This window comes from Dipteris shenzhenensis, chromosome 13, assembly GCF_047967505.1.
Source record: "Dipteris shenzhenensis isolate YYH24624 ecotype China chromosome 13, Dip_SZ_1.0, whole genome shotgun sequence".
Lineage (NCBI taxonomy): Eukaryota > Viridiplantae > Streptophyta > Polypodiopsida > Gleicheniales > Dipteridaceae > Dipteris > Dipteris shenzhenensis.
The window spans coordinates 2,882,411-2,906,550 of NC_141608.1; the positions used below are offsets into that span (position 1 = coordinate 2,882,411).

Sequence of the window (24,140 nt, forward strand, 5' to 3'; positions counted from 1 at the left end):
CAGGGGCTCTCTACTTTTTCATGCAGTCAGTCATCTAACGGGACGTCCAATTATAGATCCCGTTTGGATACATTTGGTTGTGGAATTCCGTCGCCTTCTCCATTCGCTTTGCAACCTTCCAATGCTCTTGTATCTCCATCAATTACAACAGCTCTTTTGTTTTCATCGTGCCCAAAAGTCTGCTGTGTTTTCCATTCTTCTTCGTCATCCTCATCTCGAATCAGCTTCTACGCAGTCTTTGTAGCCGCAGTGAGTGAAGACACCGTCTGAAGAAGTGAAGAGCACCTTCTTGTGTGTCGCCTCCACACTCAATCAAGGACTTTGAGAACGAGATCATCAGAGGAATCTTGAGGAGCAATAAGCTTATAAAGTTCGCATGACTTCCATGGAAGCAAGTATGGGGCGAAGCCTTGGCGGAAAAGATTCTGGATTCATATGACGAAGAAGACCATAACATCGTGATAGATGATGTACATGTCCGTCTGAGCTTAGAACTACTGGAGGAGGTATTTCGCTTCGAAGCACTCCCAAAGCTTAGACAGCTAGCCTCTGCTGAAAGATGGGACGCTTACTTTGAGGAGGATAGCTACTCGACTTCACAAGGTTACCTTATCAGGAAGGCATTTGTTGAAGGCCTAAGGGCACTATGCAGGTTCTTATCCGAGTTCATCAACCTTAAGAAGAGTGTGGGTTGTGTTCCACAACAATATGAAGCACGGTTGATGGTAGCATTGGAGGATGACCTTGCAGTGGACTAGCTCACCACTTTTGAAAAGGCGTTCGAGTCCCAATTGAAGGCAGCGAGCAGGGGACAGACGCACTGGGACAGACGCACTGCAAGCTCGGCCCTCATCTCTGTATGTTACATCATTGTCTTACAACTGGCCAGGTACAATGGCCCAATGCTCTTCTAGCACCAAGTGGAGTAGGCTTATCAAGAGCCAAAGACGATGAACACTAATCGGAAGAGCAAGGTTAGGAGCAAGAAGACAACACCGGCCAAGATGGCCGAGGAGCATGTGCAGGATCAAACTCCAAAGGGGAATAGTGGATAGGGCACCTCTGAGGAGCAGTTGGCTCACGAAAGAAAGAAAGAAAGAAAGAAAGCTTATTAAAGTCTTCGGAAGACCGATGGGTCTATGAGACTATGAAAAACCTGGTACAAATGAGCTGTGGTGGTGGAGCTACTAAACGAGCATCCACACCAATGCAAATGCAAAATATGCAGAATGTCAGTACTAAATCCTAAAGTACAACATAGTCATGTCACGTCGATAGTCGACTATCTCATCATCATCATCATCATCGTCATCATCATCATCACCATCAAGACATTAGGGTGGATGTGGCAATGAGGGCATGAAATCGGCGATAGAGTGTTGTTGGCCACTCAAAGGTGCAGCCCTGGCATGTCTCCCGGTCATAGCTTTGCGTCTAACCAAGGCTAATGTGACCCCCGTCGGGCGAGACCTGACTCTAAACATGGAGGGGATGTCCCCAAGTGTGATCTGTGTGTCAACCCTCAGTCTAAGCTGTCGTGTCACAGGCTCTGGGTCACGGTCATGTCGAGGTCTCATCCCGTGGGTGTCCATGTGATCTGGCTGAAAAAACTCCGTGATAGAACTTTGAGAGGAATTAGCCTAGGAAAAAGTCTACTCTTGTCTCCATGCTTGAAGTATCTTCTCGTGGTGTCTGAGTGCCTCATGAACAAATCCTGCTAAACATCGCTGGTTTGGGTAGGAGATGAATCGGGCCAAAACCCCATAGCTGTCTCTGAAGAGGCAGTAGAAACGCCCGCAGATCTCATAGTAAACATGACACTTGAAGGTGAAGTGCTCCTCTGTCTGAACCTCCTGCATGTCACATAGAGTGCATATGCGCCTCTCCCTGGATAGTCGCTCTGCTCTGCCGCTCTCAATACCAAGTCTATGTGAAGAGACCCGGAACTGCCCAAGAGAGATCCTTAGTAAGTGGGGTAAGCCTCCGCTCTGATATGTAAGAAGTGATCTCTATAGAAGCCCAGCTTCACTAGAAGATCACTCGGGCCCAGCTAGGTCGTGAATGTGTGTAGTTGTAAAAGATCCTGGCTGATAACCTGGTTGACCTTGTGTGATAAGAGGGGAGAAAATGGAGCATCCATGCTGTACTGGAATGGAGGTAGTTTGTCCATGTGGAGCCCAGTCCCTCGAACCATCTCTTTGTGCGTGCATACCAGCACCTTTGGTCTCCTCTTGCTGCAAGTGCCATAGAAGAGGACAATGCTAGCCAAGGTAACTTGCTACGCCCATAGGTGAAATCCCCATACTCCCTGACTTGGTATAGATACGTGATGACTTGAAATACAGCATCGAGCTGTAATGGGGGTAACCCGAACTTCGCCCGAATGATCTGGTGAGGAATGGATGGCTTACCACGGATCATCTGTGATAATATGAGAACCTGTAGCCGCTCCACCCTGGCCCACTCTGTATCCGATAAGTCTAGCCCTCAGCATGGACTGCCATACATCCCCGCTGGATGGACCAAGGAGTCAAAAAGCAACCCTTTGGTCCGTGGATCCTGAAAGTGAGAGCGGAAGCATTGCCTCTCTAGTCTAGCCAATGAAGCATATCCTTTGCTCAAGCGTGCCTGCATCGTGGGTCTCATAGTGAAGATGGGTTTGGAAAAGACGACCCCAAGATAAGTGTATGATAAACTACCTCAATAGGTGACACATCAAATGCGAACTGCTCCTGGCGCATGACGGCTTGAGATGTATTGAAGATCATAACCTTGGTTTTATTTAGGTAGACTAAGTGAAGCGCCTAGGGAGAAAAGGATAGACAGACGAAGCTGTTGAGGGAACATACAAAGGCAACATAGAGCAATCTCCGTAGACACCGGTTGAGCAGCGGCCCGAGCAAAAGAGTGGTAGTGCGGAGACTCTAGCCACAACCCTTGCACTACCGTTGCCTCCCTCTCCTTTATGAGATGTGCCAATTCTAGAGCCATTCTTCCTTGATCCCTTCCTGCCATAGAATAATCACCAGGATCGGAGTGCCATCGAGTTCGAGTAGTAGATCCTGAGGGAAAATATGGTGCATGCGGCTTAGGCTCTAAACTACTTAGCCAACCATTGGCTCCCTCCCCAGGTTCTCGATCATAATCTATTTCTTCAGACATAGTACCGAGAGAAGTTGGTTAATTTTTCGAAGAGCAGATGGCGAGCTTGAGACTAGCTGAGGTAGATCTGACGGCGAACAAGAGCCTATAGGAGCAGTTGAACAGTACGAGATCAGTACACGACGAGCTGCTCTAGAACTACTCCCAACTTAGCCAAACCCACATTGAGCTGCAAACGGACTTTGGTAATCTTAAATATGAAGTGGACAGAGTAAGGATGGTTGTTGCCTAGTCCTAGAATGAGCATGTGGGTGTTGCAGGGGCCAACATCTAGTTGCAAAACATGTTGGCAAAGATGCAACAGACAAGGGTCGACCCAAAGCTTTACCAGGCAGCCTAGGCTCAAGTGGAGATGTTAGAAAAAGAGAATACTCGGCTACGACAAGCGTCTGCCGCCGAGGAGTTAAGGGAGCAAAACACTCGATTGCAGGCGAAGTTGAAGCAACATGCCCAACTTCAGTCCCTTATCCTACTCCTCCGAGCTTTTGATGAACATCCCTGCAAGCTGCCCCGAAGACAACCACTAGACCACGACGATTCAGCAGGCCAAGCTGGTGTGTGTGAGCTCTCACAAGCCAACACTCAGATAGGTACCTTGGGATCAAAGCCCATCGCAAGGTGAAGGTACCTTAGGCACTAAGGAAGCGGAGGAAATAACGGCCCAAGCACTACTCCTGCTTGATCCAGTGGGCTGAGTCAAGTACAAGAGTATTGTCACCCATACTTGCTGTGATTTTGTATACGCCACAGTACAAGCGGCAATTTTGGCAGACACGTGTGACGTGGGGGTCCAGACATCGGAGTAGGTTTTGGATGCCGAGCCAATTTTGCCAAGGCAGGATCTTCCCAAGGCCATGCCAATAACTAACTAGTGTGGTTACCGAGTGCGGACTGCTCGGTAGCGGTGGAAGATTTTGGACCGAACACCGTTTGTAGTTGGAGTGTGCCGAGTTCTCTCCGGCTCACCTGAGCTTGCTAGGTTAGGAAGCTTACTGAGTGTTCATTGCAAGCCGAGGCGGCTTGGTTGTAAATAGAAGATCCATATAAGTTGATTTCATTATTTATAGCCTTTTTCCTTTATGGTGTTTTGCACCCAGTATTATTTCCCTAATTGTGTGAGCTCGGGATTCTCCCCTCATCATACGGGTCTCCTGTAGACAGCTAACCCCGAACTCTGAGTGTTAATGTTGTCATCTGTTCTATCACTCGAGCACACTGTATTTAAGATTGCAAGAGCAAGCATCTTCATCGAGGGGACTGCACAGGGCCAAGTTAGCACCAAGCACCTTAAGTTAGTCGCGGATGAGTGTACCGAGGCGTCAACAAAGATCTTCCCAAACATTGTGGTTTGGTTTTTAGCCAGTTTTCCATCTAGTCATCTTATGCATGCTTATATGATGTTGAATACGAATGTAGTACCTAGAATTTACCATGGGTCCTGGATAGTGTACACAATTTTTGTCAAGTGCCTAGCCTATTGGAAATGTGCGAACTTGGTAAGATGTGTCATAAATTGGAAGTCGAAGATATGGAGGGTACTTTGAAATATAATGTTGTGACTGCTGTGAGGTTAAAAACCAATCTGTCCGTTTTTCTTTTGCTTTATGGGTTGTGGGCCGTGGCATGTTCCTGGATGCGTCTGGTCATTATACATGATAATTAATTTGGATACATAGGAATTAATTTCGGAGTGCGTTCTTATAATGGTCCTCCCCTTATGATGAATTTGTCAAGTGTTTTTATTATGATTATGCGTTCTTATTATGGTCCTCCCCTTATGATGAATTTGTGAAGTGTTCTTCATGCCAGTCTGTTTCTGTGGTGTCATGCAGCTTCCTTCGAGCTCAATACAAAATAGCATAATCACCAGTCAACTGCTTCAGGAAATGCTATGTAAAGATATCCAAAATGGGACTCCAGATGCATTGCTATTGGCATTACGACTAAATGAGCACCTCCCGAAATCCCTGAGAAAGTCTTGCCCTTTGTTGCCTGACTCAGGCAATGCACATGATCTGTTTATACCTTCTCACTTAAGTTCCTTAGTTCCAATTTTAAAGGTATGCAAACCTTCACATAACTAATTTTTCAGCAGTAGTTTGTTTGGTTTGTCTCGTTGTTGGTAGTTGTACCCCATTTCTAGGAGTACTTTGTTGTATGGGTTATTCTGTGTTGAGAGGCTGTGAGACCTCTTTGTTCTTTCTTCTTGTTTTGGAATTACAGCTGATGAATATAGTGAAGCTGTCTGTTCCCCGCCCCCCAAAAAAGGTAATTTGCAGATTTTATCAAATCAGAAAGGTGTGATGGCAGAAAAAGTTGGAAGATCTGCTCTCCTGAATAATATTACAAAGAGCTAACATTGTGGTGTTTAGGACACCTAACCATTGACCTTACAAAATGTGAATAATTGTGAAGATTTCAGAGACTTAGATTTTGGAGTACATGTGCGGCTTGGCTTTCATACTAGCCTTTGAGTCACACCTGCATTGTAAAGGGACTGTGACATTTACATATTCACTTATTGAGCCTTTTGAAGTACATAGTCTCGGCCTACTGTTTGAAAAGTTTGAAAGTGTAAAAGCTTTCATGTGTCGCAGATCTATGTGTATGTGCCATGGCCCATGAAGATGGAACTTAATGATGAGCCGCCACACACTTGTGACCTGCATATCTTACATTCAGAGAATGACTGTAATGGCAGAGCACTTTGCATCACGAGATACTTAATTTAAGTGCTCTAAAGCAACGTAACTTAGATGTTGGGTAGTCAGTTCAGTTCAGGGATTAGAGTAGTATTGTGGGGTTCTGCAGATATTTCAAGATTGTCATTTCATTTGTGAGACACCAGAGACTCTGCATGTACTTTTAGCCCTAAGAGGTAAATGTCTCTTTCCTTGTACTTTAACTCCTTTTGTAATTTGCCCTAAGTACACATATGTGCTTGATTCTAGTCCAGCATTTCCTTGAGCGTGTTTTCTTACTATGGATGATTTTGTGGTAGGCTTTATAGATGATTTATTTGTACCAGATGTTGCTAACTTTCAAGAATTTTTGTACAAAGACGCTTGTGCTTTTGGAGAAGGAATCTATCCTCGTGACTCTTGTGAACTGAACTGCACTTCAAGGGGGGATTCTTGTGTTTTCTTAGATCTTAGACTTTCTTAATCTACCATAGGATTAGAGGTTGATATTTACGATAAATGTGAACAACTTGAATATAGTGGTTTACACATTATAAAAATGCCTCACATTGACTCAAACATTTCTGATTTGGCAAATTATGGAGTCATTTCTTCCCAATTCCATAGATTTTCCCGCCCTTGTACAACTAAGGAGTCTTTTATCACTCAATGTAGTAAATTGATCACTTTACTATTACACAAGAGGTATAATCCAAGGAAAATAATAAAAAAAGTACTCACAATCTTAGAAATGAAGTCTTTTTTCTATGGTGTATCGGCCTTAGGCATGTTTAGAATGATTGAACATAAGCTGAAAACAAAAGCCGGGGAGCTGAATAGCCCGTTTTTCTTTTAGTTTCAAAAGAGAGTTTGATTGAGTATGCTTGTGCTTTCTAAGCTAGGAATGCAATTTTGCCTCTTTGTAGGAAGCGATACATAAGTGTAAAGGGTCCTTTTAGTTTTTTATGTTTTAAATGAGAGAGAGAGAGAGAGAGAAAGAGAGTTAATTCTAGTTTTTTGGAAGATATTGTTTTTTGTTTCTTAACTTGCTTGTTTATTTTTGCTTAGTCACCTTCTTCCTTTCTTCTTGTTTTCTTGTTTTCTTTCTCTTTTGTTTATTTGACGTATTTTAGTAAGCATTGGGTTTGCCCAAGAGACTCCTCGGGTCTTTAGAAACCTAGTATAGCTGCTTATGCTTGGGCACTGAGGACGACATAAGTGTTGCTTTGCTTGCTAAGTATGTCTTCCTTTTGTTTTTCATAAAAGTTTTTGTTTACCTCTTTTTTCTTCTGTTTCATTTTCCCTTTTATTTTCTGTGTAGATTTTTGGTCTTTAGAACAACAAAAAATCTAAATTTGTATGATTGGACTTATTCTAGTCTTATAAAGGTATATATATGTTAGAAAATACCCAACAGAGGGTACACGCAGCGGAAGACTTATAGTAATGCCCAGGAGCTCACACAGTTTGCGGTGTGGGTGTGGAATCACAAACTTCTTTACTTATGTGCATTCAATAGGTGTGCAGACTCATCAATAGACAATGAACCAATCAGATAGAGAAACCACCAAAATATATATTTCCATCCACAACTATGGACACAATACAAAAGAGACAGATCCAGAGTCCCACCAATGGTGTGGTCCTCTGATCTTACCACAAAGTCCTTCTCCTATTTGCTGGCTATCTCTAGACTAGAGTCCGCGTGCTCCACCTCGAGCATGAGTAGACTTTCCGTCTAGAATGATCTGCTCCACCTTGCTGTCTGGAAACCAGTCTAGGTGGGCAGCTTCCTGTAAGTCTGCAGCACAAGGTACTACTTTCTCCTCCTGACTGTAGGCCCAAAGATAGCCCTGCTGCTACTCCTTCTGCTGGTGGAATTGCTGCTCCAGATGATACTGAAATGAGGCTAAATGGCCTCTTTATATAGGCCCCAAGGCCTGTACCAAAAAACCGACTCAGTCTGTAAAAACCGACTCAGTCTGTAAAAACCGCCCTTAAAGGGCTCACAAGTCAGGCCTTTTATGGCCCAAACTTCCAGGGCTTTTGGCCCTCCATTCAAGGCAAATATGCAGCCTATAAAAGGCCTGCCACCTGCCCACTGACAGTCACATTCCTTGCTGCAGATCTGAGCCTGCACTCCCTGCCATGTCTGCGCCTCTGCAAACAGTGCGCCTCCATGTCCTAGATCCTCCGCAATCTGTCCCAGACTGTCTTGCTTCTGCTCCGTACTTTCCTGGCCCTATGTCCTGCCCTTAACAGTCCTAGATGTGCTGCCCACATGACAGCCATGATGCTGTCTATGTGGCAGCCCCTTTCTCTCTTTTTCTGTTGGGTTCTGCCCTAGGTCTCCCTCCCCCATGCTCTCCTCATATGGGGGCTTACAGATGGGGAGGTGACCTTTCCAACAATATATTCTGTGGTAGGCTTTTTTTGCGTAGTAATGCCTGAGGCAAGTTTTGTTGGAATATGGCTTTGCAAAATGAGCTGTTCTGAAACTCTATGGATACGCTTCAGTGTCCAGCAAAAGCCATATCATCATATTATTACGGGAACACTGTTCAACTCGATTCAACCAGGCATTGATTTCATCTTTGAGGCACAGTACCACTGTAAACATCTGCATGCGTATGTGTAGAGATCTCGTCTATTAATTACAAGGGTGTTAACAAACTGTAGCATCCTGCATTTCAGGCTTCAAGGAGTTCTCTCTTCATGGAGTTTTGAGGAGATGGGACAACTATGTATGTAGGAGTCTCAGCTTCCGTGTACTTTACAGAAAATATTTGACTTGTCTGGGATGGGACATAGTTGCAGACAAACTGTGTGGAGTCTCAAGCACCAATAAAACATGGGAGATGAACAACAGTGGGAATAGAAATTTGGCAAAGGGAAGAGCGAATCTGAGTTCTGCAAGTTTGAAACGCTACAAACTACACGTTTTTATGTGTGGGATGAGCATACCCTTCCTATTTTTGTGTAGAGTCCTTTAATTTTTGTGGTGGTAGTAGGTCAGGACTCAGAACCTTGATAATCATGATGCCCCCAAGAAAATGTCAAATTCATTGTCCCTATGCCAAGGAGACTGCTATGCACCATTATTTCTCCTGGCATGCAGCTAATGTCATATGCTGCTTGGTCTGATAATAGTCAGATTATGCGATTGGGCTAAGAGCTTGAAGAATATCTAGATTGACTTATAGACTTAAAACTTCTGTTATGCTGTCATCTGCTGACGCTGATAATTTTGTCAGTGATTAGTGGTGTGTTGTTCTATCAGCCATCTTTCTGAGCCTTTTTTGCTCAGGACTCCTTAACAGAGACTAATATGAAGTCATCTTTTCTTGATAATCAATAGAGCTTGGATGAAGAGTTAATGTACTACTTTTTTTCATTAGCCTTCACCTTAAGTGCTAACTTTCATCATAATTCTGTTTGTGTTTCACATTTGACGTGCTAAAAGAGACTCTGTAGCTAGTTCTTCTTTATTAGCCTTCACATTGAGTGCTAGCCTTTGTCATGATTCAGTCTGTGCTTCACCTTGGGGGTGCTCAAAGAGGCTCTATATCAAGTTCTTTGTATAATTGTGTACGTGGGAATGGCTGGCTTTGTGATGTGCCATGTATTGATTGACGAAACTCGCTGCATTTGAGATGTCAAGCCTAGTGGTTAGTGGTCATAAGATAAAACAAGATACCCACTAGCCACATGCTTGTCTCATTCACATCAACATCCACTATCAATCTTGTCTCCATGGGGGTGGAAATTGGTCTGCTGTCCTGCATGTGAAAAATTTCCAGCTAGCCTTTATACTACTTTGTCTAAACCCCCCAAAAAAAAGCCATTAATGTGCTGCCATACTTCTATTTGTCTCCATGGGGGTGGAAATTGGTCTGCTGTCCTGCATGTGAAAAATTTTCAGCTAGCCTTTATACTACTTTGTCTACCCCCCCCCCCCCCCCCCCCCCCCCCCAAAAAAAAAAGCCATTAATGTGCTGCCATACTTCTATGTCCAAAATAAATTCAGCTGTCCAAAAGCTATCATCTCAAACTCTTTGCATAATGCTGCCTTAGAGTTGATCTATGAGAGTCTGATAATTGCCTATAATGATGAGATTATCCATGTAGAGAATTATAGGAATGAAGCTGTCATTTTTCTATAACAAAGAGATTTGGATGTGATGTGGTCTTCTTCAGGTCAAATGGTTATGAAAGAAGACATCTATTCTGGTGTACCACGACTTGCATAAGTCTTGGAAGTATAAGGTCAATGCCCCACCTAAGCCCCCAAATGAGGAGAGCTAAGGAGTTGACACCTGCATAATGTTGTGGGTAGATGCATCAATAGGGGTGAGACTGAGGCTGCCAGGCAGCAAGATGGCTGCCACTTGGACAGCAGAAAGGTATCCTTTTGATATTGATTGGGGCATCAACATAGGCCATCCACACCCGCATAATAGGCTGGCATTTGGCTCTGTTTGAGGGCACAAGAGATGGAGGAGTGCACATTTAAAGAAAACCAGCAGAAAGGCTGCGGCAGAGAGCAGGTACCTGATTGGTAGCAGCAGCAGATGCAGTACGGCAGCACAGCAGTAGCTACTGGTCACCAACTGGTACTGCTAGGGTACAAGCAGGTATAGAGGGGCTGGAGGCTGCAGCAGGGCTGGAGCAGGGACCAGCAAAAAGCTATTTATAGAGGGCCTTCTATTGGCAGCAGCAGGTCAGCAGACCTGACTGCAGGGCGGTTGTATTACAGACTGTTGGCCAGTCTGTTGACTGGTCGGTGAGGTCCAGGGGCTGCAAAGCCTACAAATAGGCCCTCTTTGGGGCAGGCATTCATTCCAGGAGTCCCATCATGTAGTCACACATTAGGGTGAAGAACAGAGGGGATCAAGGGATTCAGACCTCAGATTTAAAGGGCAGCCTAGAATTTCATTTTGAAGTGTAATTTAGAAGTCATCCTTCTGGTTAAGCTATTTTTAATCATTTTTTGAAGGGCACTATGATAAATTTTTGCAATGGGGCACTTCTTTTTGAAGGTTCATTTCCCTTTTCCCTTTTAGGGAAAGGCAAAACCCCCTTTGAAGGGCATGGCAGCCTTCACATTTAGGGACTGAAGGGATATGCACCATCAGTTCTTGCAGGGCAGAAAACCAGACATCTATAGCACACCTAGATGCAGACCTACACACTGTAGGAGAGCGTAAGGTGGTGCATTGGAGGGAGCTTTGTTTGTAGAGAACATTAGAGCAGCACTTTTGCAGGAGTGCTCTACCTTCAGCGGGTGCGATAGCCTATGGGGGCATGTGGCAGAAGAGTAGTTTACCTTAGAGGGTGCAACAAACAGAGGCATCTTTTCGGACCTTACCTTGGTGATTGTTTACTGAAAATGTTGGTACATATTGTGACAGTTTTTGTACTTGGTATCTACCTTTATATCTATTCTTGGCGAGGCTGAGCGGAGGGCTAACAGAGGGCCTGGCGAGGCTTAGCGGAGGAGAGGAAGAAAGAAAGAAAGAAAGATGTATTAATGTCTTCAGAAGGCCTCGTGGGCCTATGAGACAATGTACAAAATCAGAGTGACACATGCTCATACAAGCCGCTATGGGCTGAGGCAAAGAGCTCGCTAGGGGTGCTATACTAAAATAGACTAAACTCAAAAGTACAAAAAGCAAGCTCAAAGTCCAGAAACTAGGGACTAATAGCTAGACTCAATCGCAAAGTGGGTTTCAGAAGGGGTGCCATGGTGGCTCTCCTGAGCTGCAAAAATATATCGTATCTGTGTTTGACACTGTGGCAGGGGGCGTGGTCTCCGTGATCTCTGTATCCGATGGGCCATATCAATAGTGATGCCTCTGGTCGGGCGGTGTCCACTGAGTAGATCTGTGATGGGCTGGATCTCCATCATGCGTGCTCTGGTCCGTTCGCTGCATCATGTGTGGCTCCTGCATCTCTGGCTGCATCCCCCCTCATCGTTGTCTCGTCTCATAGATCCATATTGTCCATGTTGTCGATCTCCTCCTCCTCTACCCTGACATGCCCAGGAGCAGACTCAAATGTGTAGAAATCTGTGACGTGTCCCTGGGTTCGATCCACCTGTGTCTCCTCCAGCACTGCCCTCTCCTGCTCTGTGATCTGGCGTAGAAGGATCTCTCTATGTCGTCTCATCTCCATAATAGAGGCCGATGCAAACCCGTCCTGCAAATGAATCAGTGGGGAGAGAGGTCTGAAGCCATGCCCCTCTTCCCTCCTGGAAGCAGCAGTCTACTATGTGGGCCACTGTTAGATGTAATTTTTATGATTTGCGAAGAGTGCATTATTCCCATCGTCGCTGAAACAAAAAGCTATTCTTTTTAAGACCTAGCATATATTTGACATTCTTCAATACTCCACACATTTTTCATACGAAGACAACACTGTTTGTGCCATTCCCCTTGATATTCAGCTTGTAAGCAATAGCAACTTCTACCACACCACTGAAGGAGTGGTTGCTCAACTGAATCCAATCCCCCTTACCTGTTAGGTGCTTGAAATAAATCTATAGTGGTGTTTGAGAGTAAGACTTGGACTGCATGTACTTGCTCTTGCATTCATTCTCATAATGTCCCATTTTTCCACACGGACACTTGCTTTTAATTTAGTTTTTGGTTCCACTACATGAACGATGAGCATTATGGTTGGCATTTACATTGCCACCACCTCTCCTTGCATGAGATTAATAATAGGAGTAGACAAACTTTTCATAAATTTGCCTTTTTCCTTTCCACGACATGGGTTGTGAAAGGTTGGCCATGTGTTGCATCAAGTACTCCTCCTGGTAGGCATCCTATATGAACTACCATGCTGAAGCTCGAGATATAAACCCTTTGTATAAGGTTATTGGGAACTATGTGTCAAATGTGCCACATAGGATGGGGCTGGAGCCTTGGCTTCTTCAGTGAGAAGCCACTAGGAAGCTTCTTCTCCCTCACACCTCTCAGCTAGGGGGTTTTATGTATGGAGTTCACTGTGTGATTGCCGTTAGTTGCTGCATTTTCAGTTTGATGCATCCATTATAGCTAGTATTGGCATTCCATTTGCAGCAATTCAATGTGTGCGTGTGCGCATCCTACTTGTGTAATTGTGAGATGGCATGACAGTCTAGTGACCGTCCCCTGTTTTCTTCATTATCACACTTAAATAAAATCAGGCTACCTCGAATCTAATTCTTATCATCCAAACAAGTTATTTGTCACTCTTGGGGCAAAATTGTCGCGAATATTGAGTCGATGTGATTCTCCCCAAGCGATGAAAAATGTAGCTATGAATAGGAGAATAGGGCAGTTGGACTCCCAAAAAGTTGTCATAGGTTGGAATCTGCAATGAATATGGCATAGACACTCTTTCTAAGGCATGGAGGTTGTGTGCAGTCAATGGGGGATTTAGACTAAGGGCTAGGCGTTGGTCCCTCATCAAGAAAACTTTATTTGCTTCGGTTATTGGCTGATATTTGGTCAGTAGTTAAGATGTTTAAGATGGTGACATTTGCTGCTGATATTTATTCTGTAATTTCAAATAATCTAGCATAAAAAATGTGAGCTTTTCAACATTTGAAATCTAAGCTGTTAGTTTGCTCTTGGCTGATTGATAATATGTTGGTTTTGCAGGAGTCTTCAGATAGTCATCCACGTTTGCATGCAGTTTGGGGTTCTTTGGTGGAGCTTCTATTTGCAGGCACTGCTGAGGCAAATGCTGAGGCAGTACGAACATCGGCCAAGAAGAAAAAGAAGCGACAAAAAGTTGAGGCGATTGAAGTAGGAGGCGGCTTTGACGAACGTTTGGCTTTCTTTTGGAGCATTGTGGTTGATGAGGCTCTTTTGACATCTTCACATCAGAGAAAGCATTTGGCAATGGAGCTGCTTTATTTAATACTTCCTAAGCTATCTGCTTCCTCAGTTAATATAGTCTTGTCTAGCACATTTGTTCGTTGCCTTTTGGTCATTCTTGCAGCAAAAGACAACCTTCTTTACAAGTCTGCACAAAAATGCCTAGATGTCCTTTGTGAGTGGGCAAAAGAAGATGAGAACCGATTGACGGCCGTCATCCACTCTCTTCAAGAAGCTAGTGATGGGAAATTCGATACTGTATCAAAAACTCAAACTTTAAAACGACTATCAGCAAACTTGAGGTCCAAAGACAGTGCTTTTTTTCCTAATAGTCTTGTGATCTCTTCATTGGGAATTATGATGATTAGAATGCAGTTTGAAATAAAAAAAGATGAAAGGAAGGAAATTGACAAGCATAGATAAGTTGAGGTTGGTGAAATTCTTGAAATTTGAAGACATTGGGTATTTCAGACTATATATGTAGTTTTGCTAGGCATTTAACAGGTAAAACCAGGTCCAAGTTTTTCTATATGAAGCTCCTTATTGTACATGCACTTCCATTGGTTTTCTTGGTTTGTAGACAACATTCAGATCAAGTGGCTTGAGCTACGCGTTGTGGAATTATACTTTCATAAATATTGTAGGCCACTTGATCTAATCATTTTTAATTCATTCCAAAATTTCATATTTGAGAGATGGGTACCTTAGGCTACTTGATCTTTTCAACAGGTTCTTTGATGTTACATCAGCCATATCCTGGAAGCGTGTGGCTTGTTTATGGCGAGGTGGGAAACTAGAGGGCTCAACATGGCTTGCGTTAATGGGAGCTTAGAGGGTTGGGGTCTAGGAAAATCCTAGGCCTAGGCAATAGAATGGAGTGCAATGCTATAGGGTGAATTGGGACAGCCCTCTTTATCATCTTATGTTAGATTGGTATCAGAGCCTCGGATGTAGTGTTATGGATGGGAGAAGTTAATCGGATATGGGCTTGGAAGCCATGGACTCTTTCAAGTAGTAGATTAATAGAAATAAAGACTTCACTCCAATAGCATTTTAGAAGCTCCTTCTTCATCTTGAGCTTATGTGGAAGAAACGACGACGGAAGGAGTTATAGGTGATATCTCTATCTATGGTAAAATAAGAAAAAACATATGGACCATTTGAGAAAGTGTTCCAATTGCTTAGGGATAGCTCTCTTTTATTAAAGAATCTAAGTGTGAATTCTTTATAAAAGAAGTAAACTACTTGGGACATATTAGATCCCAAGAAGGGATTCGCATGGATCCTGGAAAGATAAGGGCCATATTGGAATGGCCACATCCTATAAACCTAGAACAATTACAGATATTCTTAGGTTTATCTAGATTTTGTAGGAGATTTGTCCAAGACTATGTTGGGATGTGGGGGAAAATGGAATGGAGATGGAATGCAAGGGAGCAAACAACAAGCTGAGGAAACAAGAGTACTTGTAAATGGATAATGAGAAAGTCTAAGTGTGGCCACTATAGGCCCCAAAGCCAACTAGTTGACCAAGACTAGGACAAAATGTCCTAACTAGCCTACAAGGCCATACCAGGGCTAAGTGCTAAGATACCCCTCTCCATGGTATGGCTGAAGTATCGTGGATACATCTCAAGTATACCTGGAAACTATATTATGGTTGCACGTATTCGTCCAAGATGGATATAGCACCCTGTGATAGTATAGGGAGATATCAGCATCACATGATAAATGGTGCCAAGTGTTAGGCATGCCGAAAAGCCTCAAACTTGGGTTGTGGTAGAGCCTTCGTGAAGAGATCTGCTAAGTTATCCTTTGTGGGAACGTACGACAGCTGTGCGTGATGCTTCACCAACTCTATATGTAAAATTTTCTTACAACGCACGAATGACAAGCGCAAAAATGAACAGAGCTCTTACGTACAATGAATGGAATTGCAACAAGACGTATGGCAGCTTGTTGTTGATGATGGATGCAACAAGCACTTGTGTTGGATCATAGCTTCCAAGCCTATGCTGGAACTATAGCAATGGGCAACAAAGTGCACGGGGGAGGGCAGCGCAAACAACAAGCTCACGAAACGAGAGTACTTGCAAATGGATAACGGGAAAGTACAAGTGTGACCAATGTATGACCCAAAGTCAAACTAGCCTACAAGGCCATACCAGGGCTAAGTGCTAATAGACTATGCTAAGATTGTTGTTCTAATGACGGATTAGCTTAATAGGAAGGAAAGCACCTTCATATAAAACGAACCTAAAAAGAAGTTAAAAGTAGCTATAGTAGTAACTCTTGTCGGGGCGTTAAAGATGTAAGAGGGATATTGCGCTAAAGAAGCTAAACAACAATGAGTGGAACGAGCCAGAGCTTGCCTATCATAACGAAACTTGGCAGCATAAGGCCGAAGCAAGAGTTTCGTCAACCCATGGAATAAGAAGTCAAGCTGCACGAAGGGGAGACTAAAGTATGCTATAGTTTATGATTTAAAGATATGGAGGCACTATTTGTATAGTGTCAAGTTTGAGATCATGTTTTATCAAGAAAGTATTAAACGGAGTTGCAATCAGTGAAGTTTAAATGAAGAAAAGCTAGATGGGCTGAAATAATGCAAGAGTTTGATATCCAATTGACATATCGGAAGGGAAGTTATAATGTGGTAGCAGATTCCCTAAGCTAAATGCCAATGGTTAATGAATTGAGTTTCATTAATTCCAAAATAATTTCCTATAGTCCTTAAAAAGAAAAATGTGAGTTTGATCCTCGCTTTTTTGAGATATGGAAAGCAATTATGAGGAGGGATCCAACAAAACGAGAAGCTTTCATTGAGGAGTTGCATGGAGACGGTGACACACCACAGGTTGGTGATAAAGGATTTAAGTGGGAAAAATATAGTATTGAAGATGGCTTCTTGCTCTACAAGGGTAGGGAGTGTGTCTTGGATAACAATGACATAGGCTCCAAATTCGTTTTGAGTGTCATGATAGTCCAAGTGTTGGACATCTAGGAAACTGAGAATGCATGCGCTTTTGAAATGACAATTCCTTTGGCCTGGAGTAGATATGGACGCCCAAGATGATGTATGGAAGTGCCAAAAATGCCAGGTCAATAAGGTTGAACACCTTAAGGTAGGAGGTCTTCACATCCCTTGGAGATCTCATCTGGCAAATAGAAAAGTATCTCCATGAATTTTATTGTTGGATTACCAAGGACATAGGAGGGGCACTGAGGGGTTGCGTAGACAAAAGAGAGCACGTACAAGGTACAAGGGTTGATGAGAAACGCCGTCACGTCAACTAGGATAGATAGAAAAAGAGAGTACAAGGTACTTGTATCTAGACCTAGGACTAAGTGTCCTAGGTGTCACATAGGACTAAGTGTCCTATGTGGCCTAAAGGGCACTAACACTACAAGTGCCTATATTTATGCCTACAAGGCACATACCATGGCCTATAGGGCATCACTAGAACCACCAGGAGATGGCCTACAAACCCTCCTCCATGGGATGGGCTGAAGTATTCTGGAAACGTCTCAAAATACGTGGTACTTTCTGATCATGGTGGCACATGTTCATCCAAAAGGATATAGCCACCTATGACTGTACAAGGGATGTCAGATCATGTAACAAAGGGAACTAAGTGTAAAGCCTGTCGGAAGACTTTGAACTTGGGACGAGGAAGTGCCTTTGTAAACATATCTGCTATGTTGTCCTCTGTGGGAAGATAGGACAACTCTATGTCTCCTGCCGACAACCGCTCCTGAACATAATGATAGTGAACTTCACTATGCTTGGTACGCGCATGAAACACTGGGTTACGCGTAATGGCCAACGCACTCTGGCTGTCAGTGTAGACAATAGTGGAGGATGTTTGGCGAATACCAAGATCTGGAAGTAACTGTCGAAGCCAAACACACTCTACTATAGCAGTGAAAGCTGCCCTGTACTCAGCCTCACAGCTAGATGTGGCAACTGTTGGTTGCTTCTTGCTGAGCCAAGAGATACATGGATTGCCAAGCAAAAAACAATTGCCGGTGTGTGACACTCCGGTGTCGGAACAACCTGCCCAATCACTATCCATGTAAGCATGCATGGTAAGTGAACCCTGATCACCATAGAAGAGGGCTAAATCCTGAGTGCCTCTGAGATATCTGAAGACTCTCTTCACTGCCTGCCAATGTTGTGAACTGGGCATGTGCATGAATCTGCTGAGCTGAGATATTGCATACTGTAAGTCAGGTCTGGTATGACATAAATAAATAAGGCATCCAACAGCCTGTTGATAAAGAGTGATATCACATGGTGGGCTCCCATCATGAGCTGAGAATTTGAAGCCAGGGTCCACTAGAGTAGAGATTGGCTTGCAATCCTCGAATTAAAAACGATCAAGGAGCTGTCCAATATGCTTGGACTGTGACATCATGATACCCCCCTCAACATGAGCAAACTGAATGCCCAAATAATAGTGGAGCTGCCCCATGTCTGACATTTCAAAAACCTGCTGTAAATCAACCTTGAAGGCTGCAATATGCTGAGTATCTGGGCCCGTGATGAGCATATCATCCACATATAAAATCAGCACTTCCCACGGACATAAAGAGTGGGTTCTGTGGGGCTATTCTGGAAACCAAGGGATAGTAAGTGTGCATGAATTTTGGCATACCATGCCCTCGGTGCCTGCTTCAAACCATAAAGGGCTTTTCTAAGCCGGCATACCTTGTTTTCAGAATTAACAACCTCAAAGCCAGGAGGTTGTGTGACATAGACTTCTTCCTGCAGATCCCCATGAAGAAAAGTAGTCTTGATGTCAAGTTGGTGCACTTGCCAATGATGATGGGCTGCAATGGCAATGACACATCTAATGGTGGTAATCCTGGATGTGGGAGCAAATGTCTCCTCAAAGTCAATGCCTTGTTGTTGGGCATACCCTTTGGCAACAAGACGGGCTTTGTATCGATCTATGCTGCCATCATATTTCCTTTTTAATTTGTAGACCCACCGGGTACCAATAGCATGCTTACCGAGAGGGAGATCTACTAATTCCCATGTGTCATTTTTAGCAATGGAATGTAACTCAGCTCTCATTGCATCCATCCACTCTTTGCTGTCAAAAGCATCTATGGCACAAAGGCTCTTCATTGCAAGCTCTAGCAAGGAGTGCGAACTCAAGAAAGTGACCATGCATCTGTCTATTCCCTGATCTTGTCCGGGCAGCAAAAGGCTGATCTTGTTTGCTGTCCCTCAATGTATCAAGAAGCCATTTGGGAACTTGCCTTTGCTGTCTATTGACAGCTCTTTCTTCGATGTCTGCATCATGAATAGTGGGATCATTTTGTGCCGGAAGATAAACCTGCAAATCAGCATGAGGTAGTGGCTGATTATTGCTTGGTGGAAGGCTCATGTTGCTGGTCAAAGTCCTCTTCTGAGGGTGGCAGAGGTAACCAAGATTCAAAGGCATCAAACATGTCAACATCTGGCTTAGCTTTGCAGTCCACAAGAGGAGAAGCTGAATGTTCAGCACAGATTACATCTCTACTGACAATAATCTTCCCGGTTAATGTCGCGGGAGCTAGGCGTCTGGAACATCAGTACAAAGGTGATGACAGATTATCACGGGTACTGTGGAGGACCTCGAAAATGCTGCAACTGAAGCCTACAAGCAGTTGCCTCAGTCTGGGAACAGCAATGAGGCGCTTTGTGGCGACGAAAAAACACTGGAAGCCTTGGATAGCAGCTGAAGGAAACGTACGGGATCCGTACGTATCTGTACGGACGTCCGTACAGTTGTACGGACAAGAGGCGCATGAAGCAGATCTGGGCTATGATACCACTGAAGGGTCGCGTAGACAAAAGAGAGCACATACAAGGTACAAGGGTCGATGAGAAACGCCGTCACGTTAACTAGGATAGATAGAAAAAGAGAGTACAAGGTACTTGTACCTAGACCTAGGACTAAGTGTCCTAGGTGTCACATAGGACTAAGTGTCCTATGTGGCCTTAAGGGCACTAATACTACAAGTGCCTATATTTATGCCTACAAGGCATATACCATGGCCTATAGGGCATCACTAGAACCACCAGGAGATGGCCTACAGGCACGACTCTCTGTGGGTAATTGTGGATCAGTTGATCAACATGGCTCAGTTCATTCCAACCAATGAAGAGTTAAAAACTCTCGAATTAGCCAGGCTATTTGTGGAGCATGCCTATAAATTGTATGGGCTATCAGGTAGTATTGTTACGGACTGGGATAGGAAATTTAGCAGCCATTTTTAGAGGGCTATGTTTATGAGTTTAGGGACTACTTTGAATATGAGCATTGTAGATGATCCAACAAAGTGATGGTCAAAATGAAATGATCAATCAGGTTATTGAGGATATGCATTGAGCATATATAAAGTAAAAGGCAAACTCATTGGGAACATTATTTGCCCATATTAGAATTCGCATATAATAGTGTGAAGCATCCAACCTATAGGTTTTAGTCCATTCATGATGATGTATGGATTTCAACCTCAAGCCCCTAGTTTTGCAAGGGACTTGAAAAAGAGAAGGTTCAAGTAGCCAAATTCTTTCTTGGGGATGAATCAAATGCTTAAATTAACTAAAATATAGCATTAGAAAGGCTCAAAATAGAGCAAGAAGTTATGCAAATCCCTACTTTAGGAAGTTGGAGTTTGAAGAAAATGAGAAAGTTTATCTTAGGGTGCTTGGATCTTTAGAATCCCTAAAGATAGGTAAATGCCCAAAGTTGCCTCCTAGGTATTGTGAACCATTTATAATACTTAAGAGAATTGGAGAATTTTCATACAAATTAGCCTTATCAGAGGGATGTAGAGTACCTCTAGTTTTTTGTGTAAGTAGGCTAAAAAGTAAGTTAGGAGATGATGACAATATCATTGGAAATGAAGTCCTACTTGAACTTATGGAACCTACATCCATATGAATCAGAAAGAATTTTAGATAGACAAGATAAAAGAACGAGACATACAGTATATCAAGAAGGTCTGGTTAAATGGAAAGATGGATTTGAATAGAGTTCAACATGGGAAAGGGTAAGCAACCTCTACAGGAGGCTCAAGGGGAAGGAAATGCTACGTTTGCCATAATCCTTGGAGCATTTGACTTGGTTATGGCAAGGCGGGAAACCAAGAGGGCTCAAAAGTGATTGCCTTAATGGAAGAGGGTTGGGCTCTAGGAAAAATCCTAGGCCTAGGCAATAGAATGGAGTGCAATGCTAAGGCCTAAAGGGGCAGATGGGCACTAAGGGCCATTATGGACACATGTCACTCAATTAGGCTCCTCGTGGCAAGCACTAGGTTCATGGAAGGACTCTAGAGGGAAGAGATGACATTATACAGAGGAGGTGGATGGCTGAGTGGTAAATTGGCAGGCAGCCTTGTTTATCAGCTTATGTTAGATTTGAATTCTAGAAGTCATTCGAGATAATGGACAAAAAGTGCATGTATATCTGGCAGGACTACCATTTGTTCCATTACCCTATGCGTTTGAATTTCAAGAGATTCACCAATTTCAGTTTTGGGCTTGTCTCTATTTCATTCTCCATCTTTTGCGGTTTGAAATCAAGCAATGCTGTTGTTGAAGAGCTGCAGCTTATCATTGTTTCAAGTGGATGCAGTATACTTGTTATCCTCTTTTAAGGATATGAATAATGTCCTGTCAAAAGAGATGAAATATTGGATTAGTTGAGAAAGATTGGCTTAGTAGATTTATTTATTTTTCAGTTTTGCAAAATTTTAATATACTTTCTGGTGTTAACAGGGTGAAGACTCTTTCAGAAAGTGATAGAGGTACCATTGATGTGCTCCAATCTTCAATATCACAACTTTCTAGTGCTGTAAGTTTATTTTCCTCTAGAATTTTCGAGTATGTTTGTTTTGAAAAGAGCACCATTTTCTTTCAATTTGTGAGCCACACCTAGAATATGAGAATGCCATGGAGTAGATTATCATGTGCTTCCTTGACCCTCGAAAGCAACAAACAGTGGAGTATTTAGGAATGGTAGGTGATATCTAAAAATGAAGCTGTTTCTGACGATTATTATATTGTTAATGTGTTTAGGCATGTGAGTTAGGATGGCATAGGGACTTTTCGTAAAAGTATTTATCATGAAGTTGAAATCGACCAATGGGTAAGAGGGATTTGCTTACAAGGATTTAAGCATTTTCCAAAACATGGCACTGGATGGCAGTAATATACCGCTGTAAGTTGCAAAGTTAGAAATATGATTTTTATTGATGGGGAAGTAACATTATCACTCCTAGCCACCTCTATGTCATGCTAGCCTATTTTGAACATATGTCCAACTAATGCCTTTCATATAAATTTAATGATTGCTGCCACCTTTTGGTGCTTAGTAAAGATAATCCTTATTTGGCAACTAGCTAAAAATTTAGTACTATCATGACCTATGAACTGCATGGTTGGTCTTTGGGTTTTACCTGATGATCTTAGCATGTTCATGGATCTCTCTTTCTTTCTCTCTCCCTCTCTCTCTCTCTTTTACACACACACACACACACTCACACTCACACTCACACTAGGTGGGAGGAGCTCATAGGCTCCCCTTTGGGTCTTTGACCTCAGCTCATCCCTTGCCTGCTCCCAGCCCACCTGTGCTTGTTCCCATTCCGCCTGCCTCCCCTGCACAATAGACTGCTTCAAATCATGATATTGACAGCTCCATTTTGACAGACACCAAATCGTGCTATTGACTGTCCAGGCCCATGGCTTCAAACCGCACACCAGGCTGCGGTATTCTCTGCTCCAACATGATGGCATTCTCTGTTCCAGCCCCGCTCTAGGACTGTGCCAGTCAAGAACCTGCTCAAGCTCAAGCTCAAAATCCTGCTCCAGCTGCACCATGTCCTGCTCTAGGACCTTGTCCTCCGACCCTCTGCATTTCTTGCTCCAGCACCCGCCACAGTCTGCTCCAAAATCGTGACTACATTCTTGGTTCTCATTTCAGCTATTTTTGCCAGGCATACAGCCTTCTTTTTACCAAGTTTTATGAGGCCATTTGCTTGCTTGCTAGCCTATTGACAACAGCCTCAGCATCTTTTGCTTGATAACAGCAGGTTCTCCACAGCCTCACTTTGCAGGCCATCTCAGAAATGGGAGGTGTGGTCGGCTGTGCCTTTTCCCCCTCCATAATTTCAGGAGATGGGGGAAAAACAGCAAAGGGTAAGAACAAAGAGAGAGAGAAGTGTTAGAAATGGAAATCCCACCAGAGGGTATTCCACAGCAGAAGACTGATAGATGAGTCCAGGAATTACACGGGGAAGTGTTTCTGAGCTTATGTAGACTCTCTGTCCAAAGATCCCTTCCACCTTGCTGTCCAGAAAGCCAGCCTAGGCGGGCAGCGCCTCAAGCTTAGTCTGCAGCCTTTTTCTGGGTCTCCTTCACCTCCTGGATAAGGCCCAAGGATGCCCTAACTACTGCTCTTATCTGCTTGTCAGAGGGCTGCTCCAAGTGATGATTATGGAGCCCCCTATGGCCCCCTTTTATAGGGCAAAGCCCTACCCAAAATAGCTGACCCAAACAGCTGACTCAGCCTGTCCCTATCAGTTGACTTGAGGGTGAGGGCTATAAATGCCCTCTTGGGCCTTCTTTTCTAGGCTTTTGCTGTCCTGCCTAGCCATGTGGCTTCCAGCTACTGGCCTAGGCAGGCCTTGTATACCTCCCCCAAACCTGCCCATAGGGTCTCAAAACTTGCTGTGCCTGTTCCATCTCTGTTCAGCCCTGTTCCAGGCCCTCGAAAACCTCCAACGAGTCCATACTATTCCGTACCCTGGCTGATGTCATCCTGCCTGTCCAGTCCATCATCTTGTCGGAAACCCTACCCAGATCTGCCCTTTCCATCTGTGGACAGCCTCTGCCAGATCTGCCCTTCATGGTGGCTCTCCTCTGCGAGGTCTCTCTCTCTCTCTCTCTCTCTCCCCCCCTGTTGTCCACACGGCAGCCCATGTGCTCCATGTAGCAGTCCCATGTCCCATCCTATCATTCTATGGTCCACCCCACTGATGCACTCCTCATATTGGGGCTCACAGGTAGGGAGGTGACCAACCCTATTCCAACACCCATCCTCACCGACCCACATTGGCCAAGATCCAACACCGGTCGATGAAGATGCTCTAGTAGCTCCTGCGTCATAGCCCTTCGGAACACTTGGGTGTCTCATAGTATTTTCTTGTCTTTTTAACCGGTTTTCTTGCTCCATCAGGTCCGGTTTCGCTATCGCACACTAGTTTTGTTACATAGGTCCATCCTTGGCAACACCTAATGGCACCACCTCCTTTAGTCACAAACCTGCCTTCGAACTCCAGCATTCCAGGTAGCAATAGCCTCGAACTGTCCCCCTCATGATGGGTAAATAGCCTGAAGTCCTCCAAGCACCAAGCTCTCAAGGTTTGTTTC

At 43.8% G+C, this 24,140-nt stretch overlaps 1 protein-coding gene across 1 annotated transcript in view; it reads left to right on the plus strand.

Annotated features, from left to right (window-relative positions):
* Positions 1–24,140, plus strand: part of LOC147894924 (DNA polymerase V family) — an 86,666-nt gene that overhangs the window by 43,585 nt on the left and 18,941 nt on the right. The window contains 3 exon segments of the mRNA XM_087383582.1: positions 4,995–5,222; positions 13,490–14,010; positions 21,486–21,561. Of these exon segments, the coding sequence (XP_087239708.1) occupies positions 4,995–5,222; positions 13,490–14,010; positions 21,486–21,561 (825 nt within the window).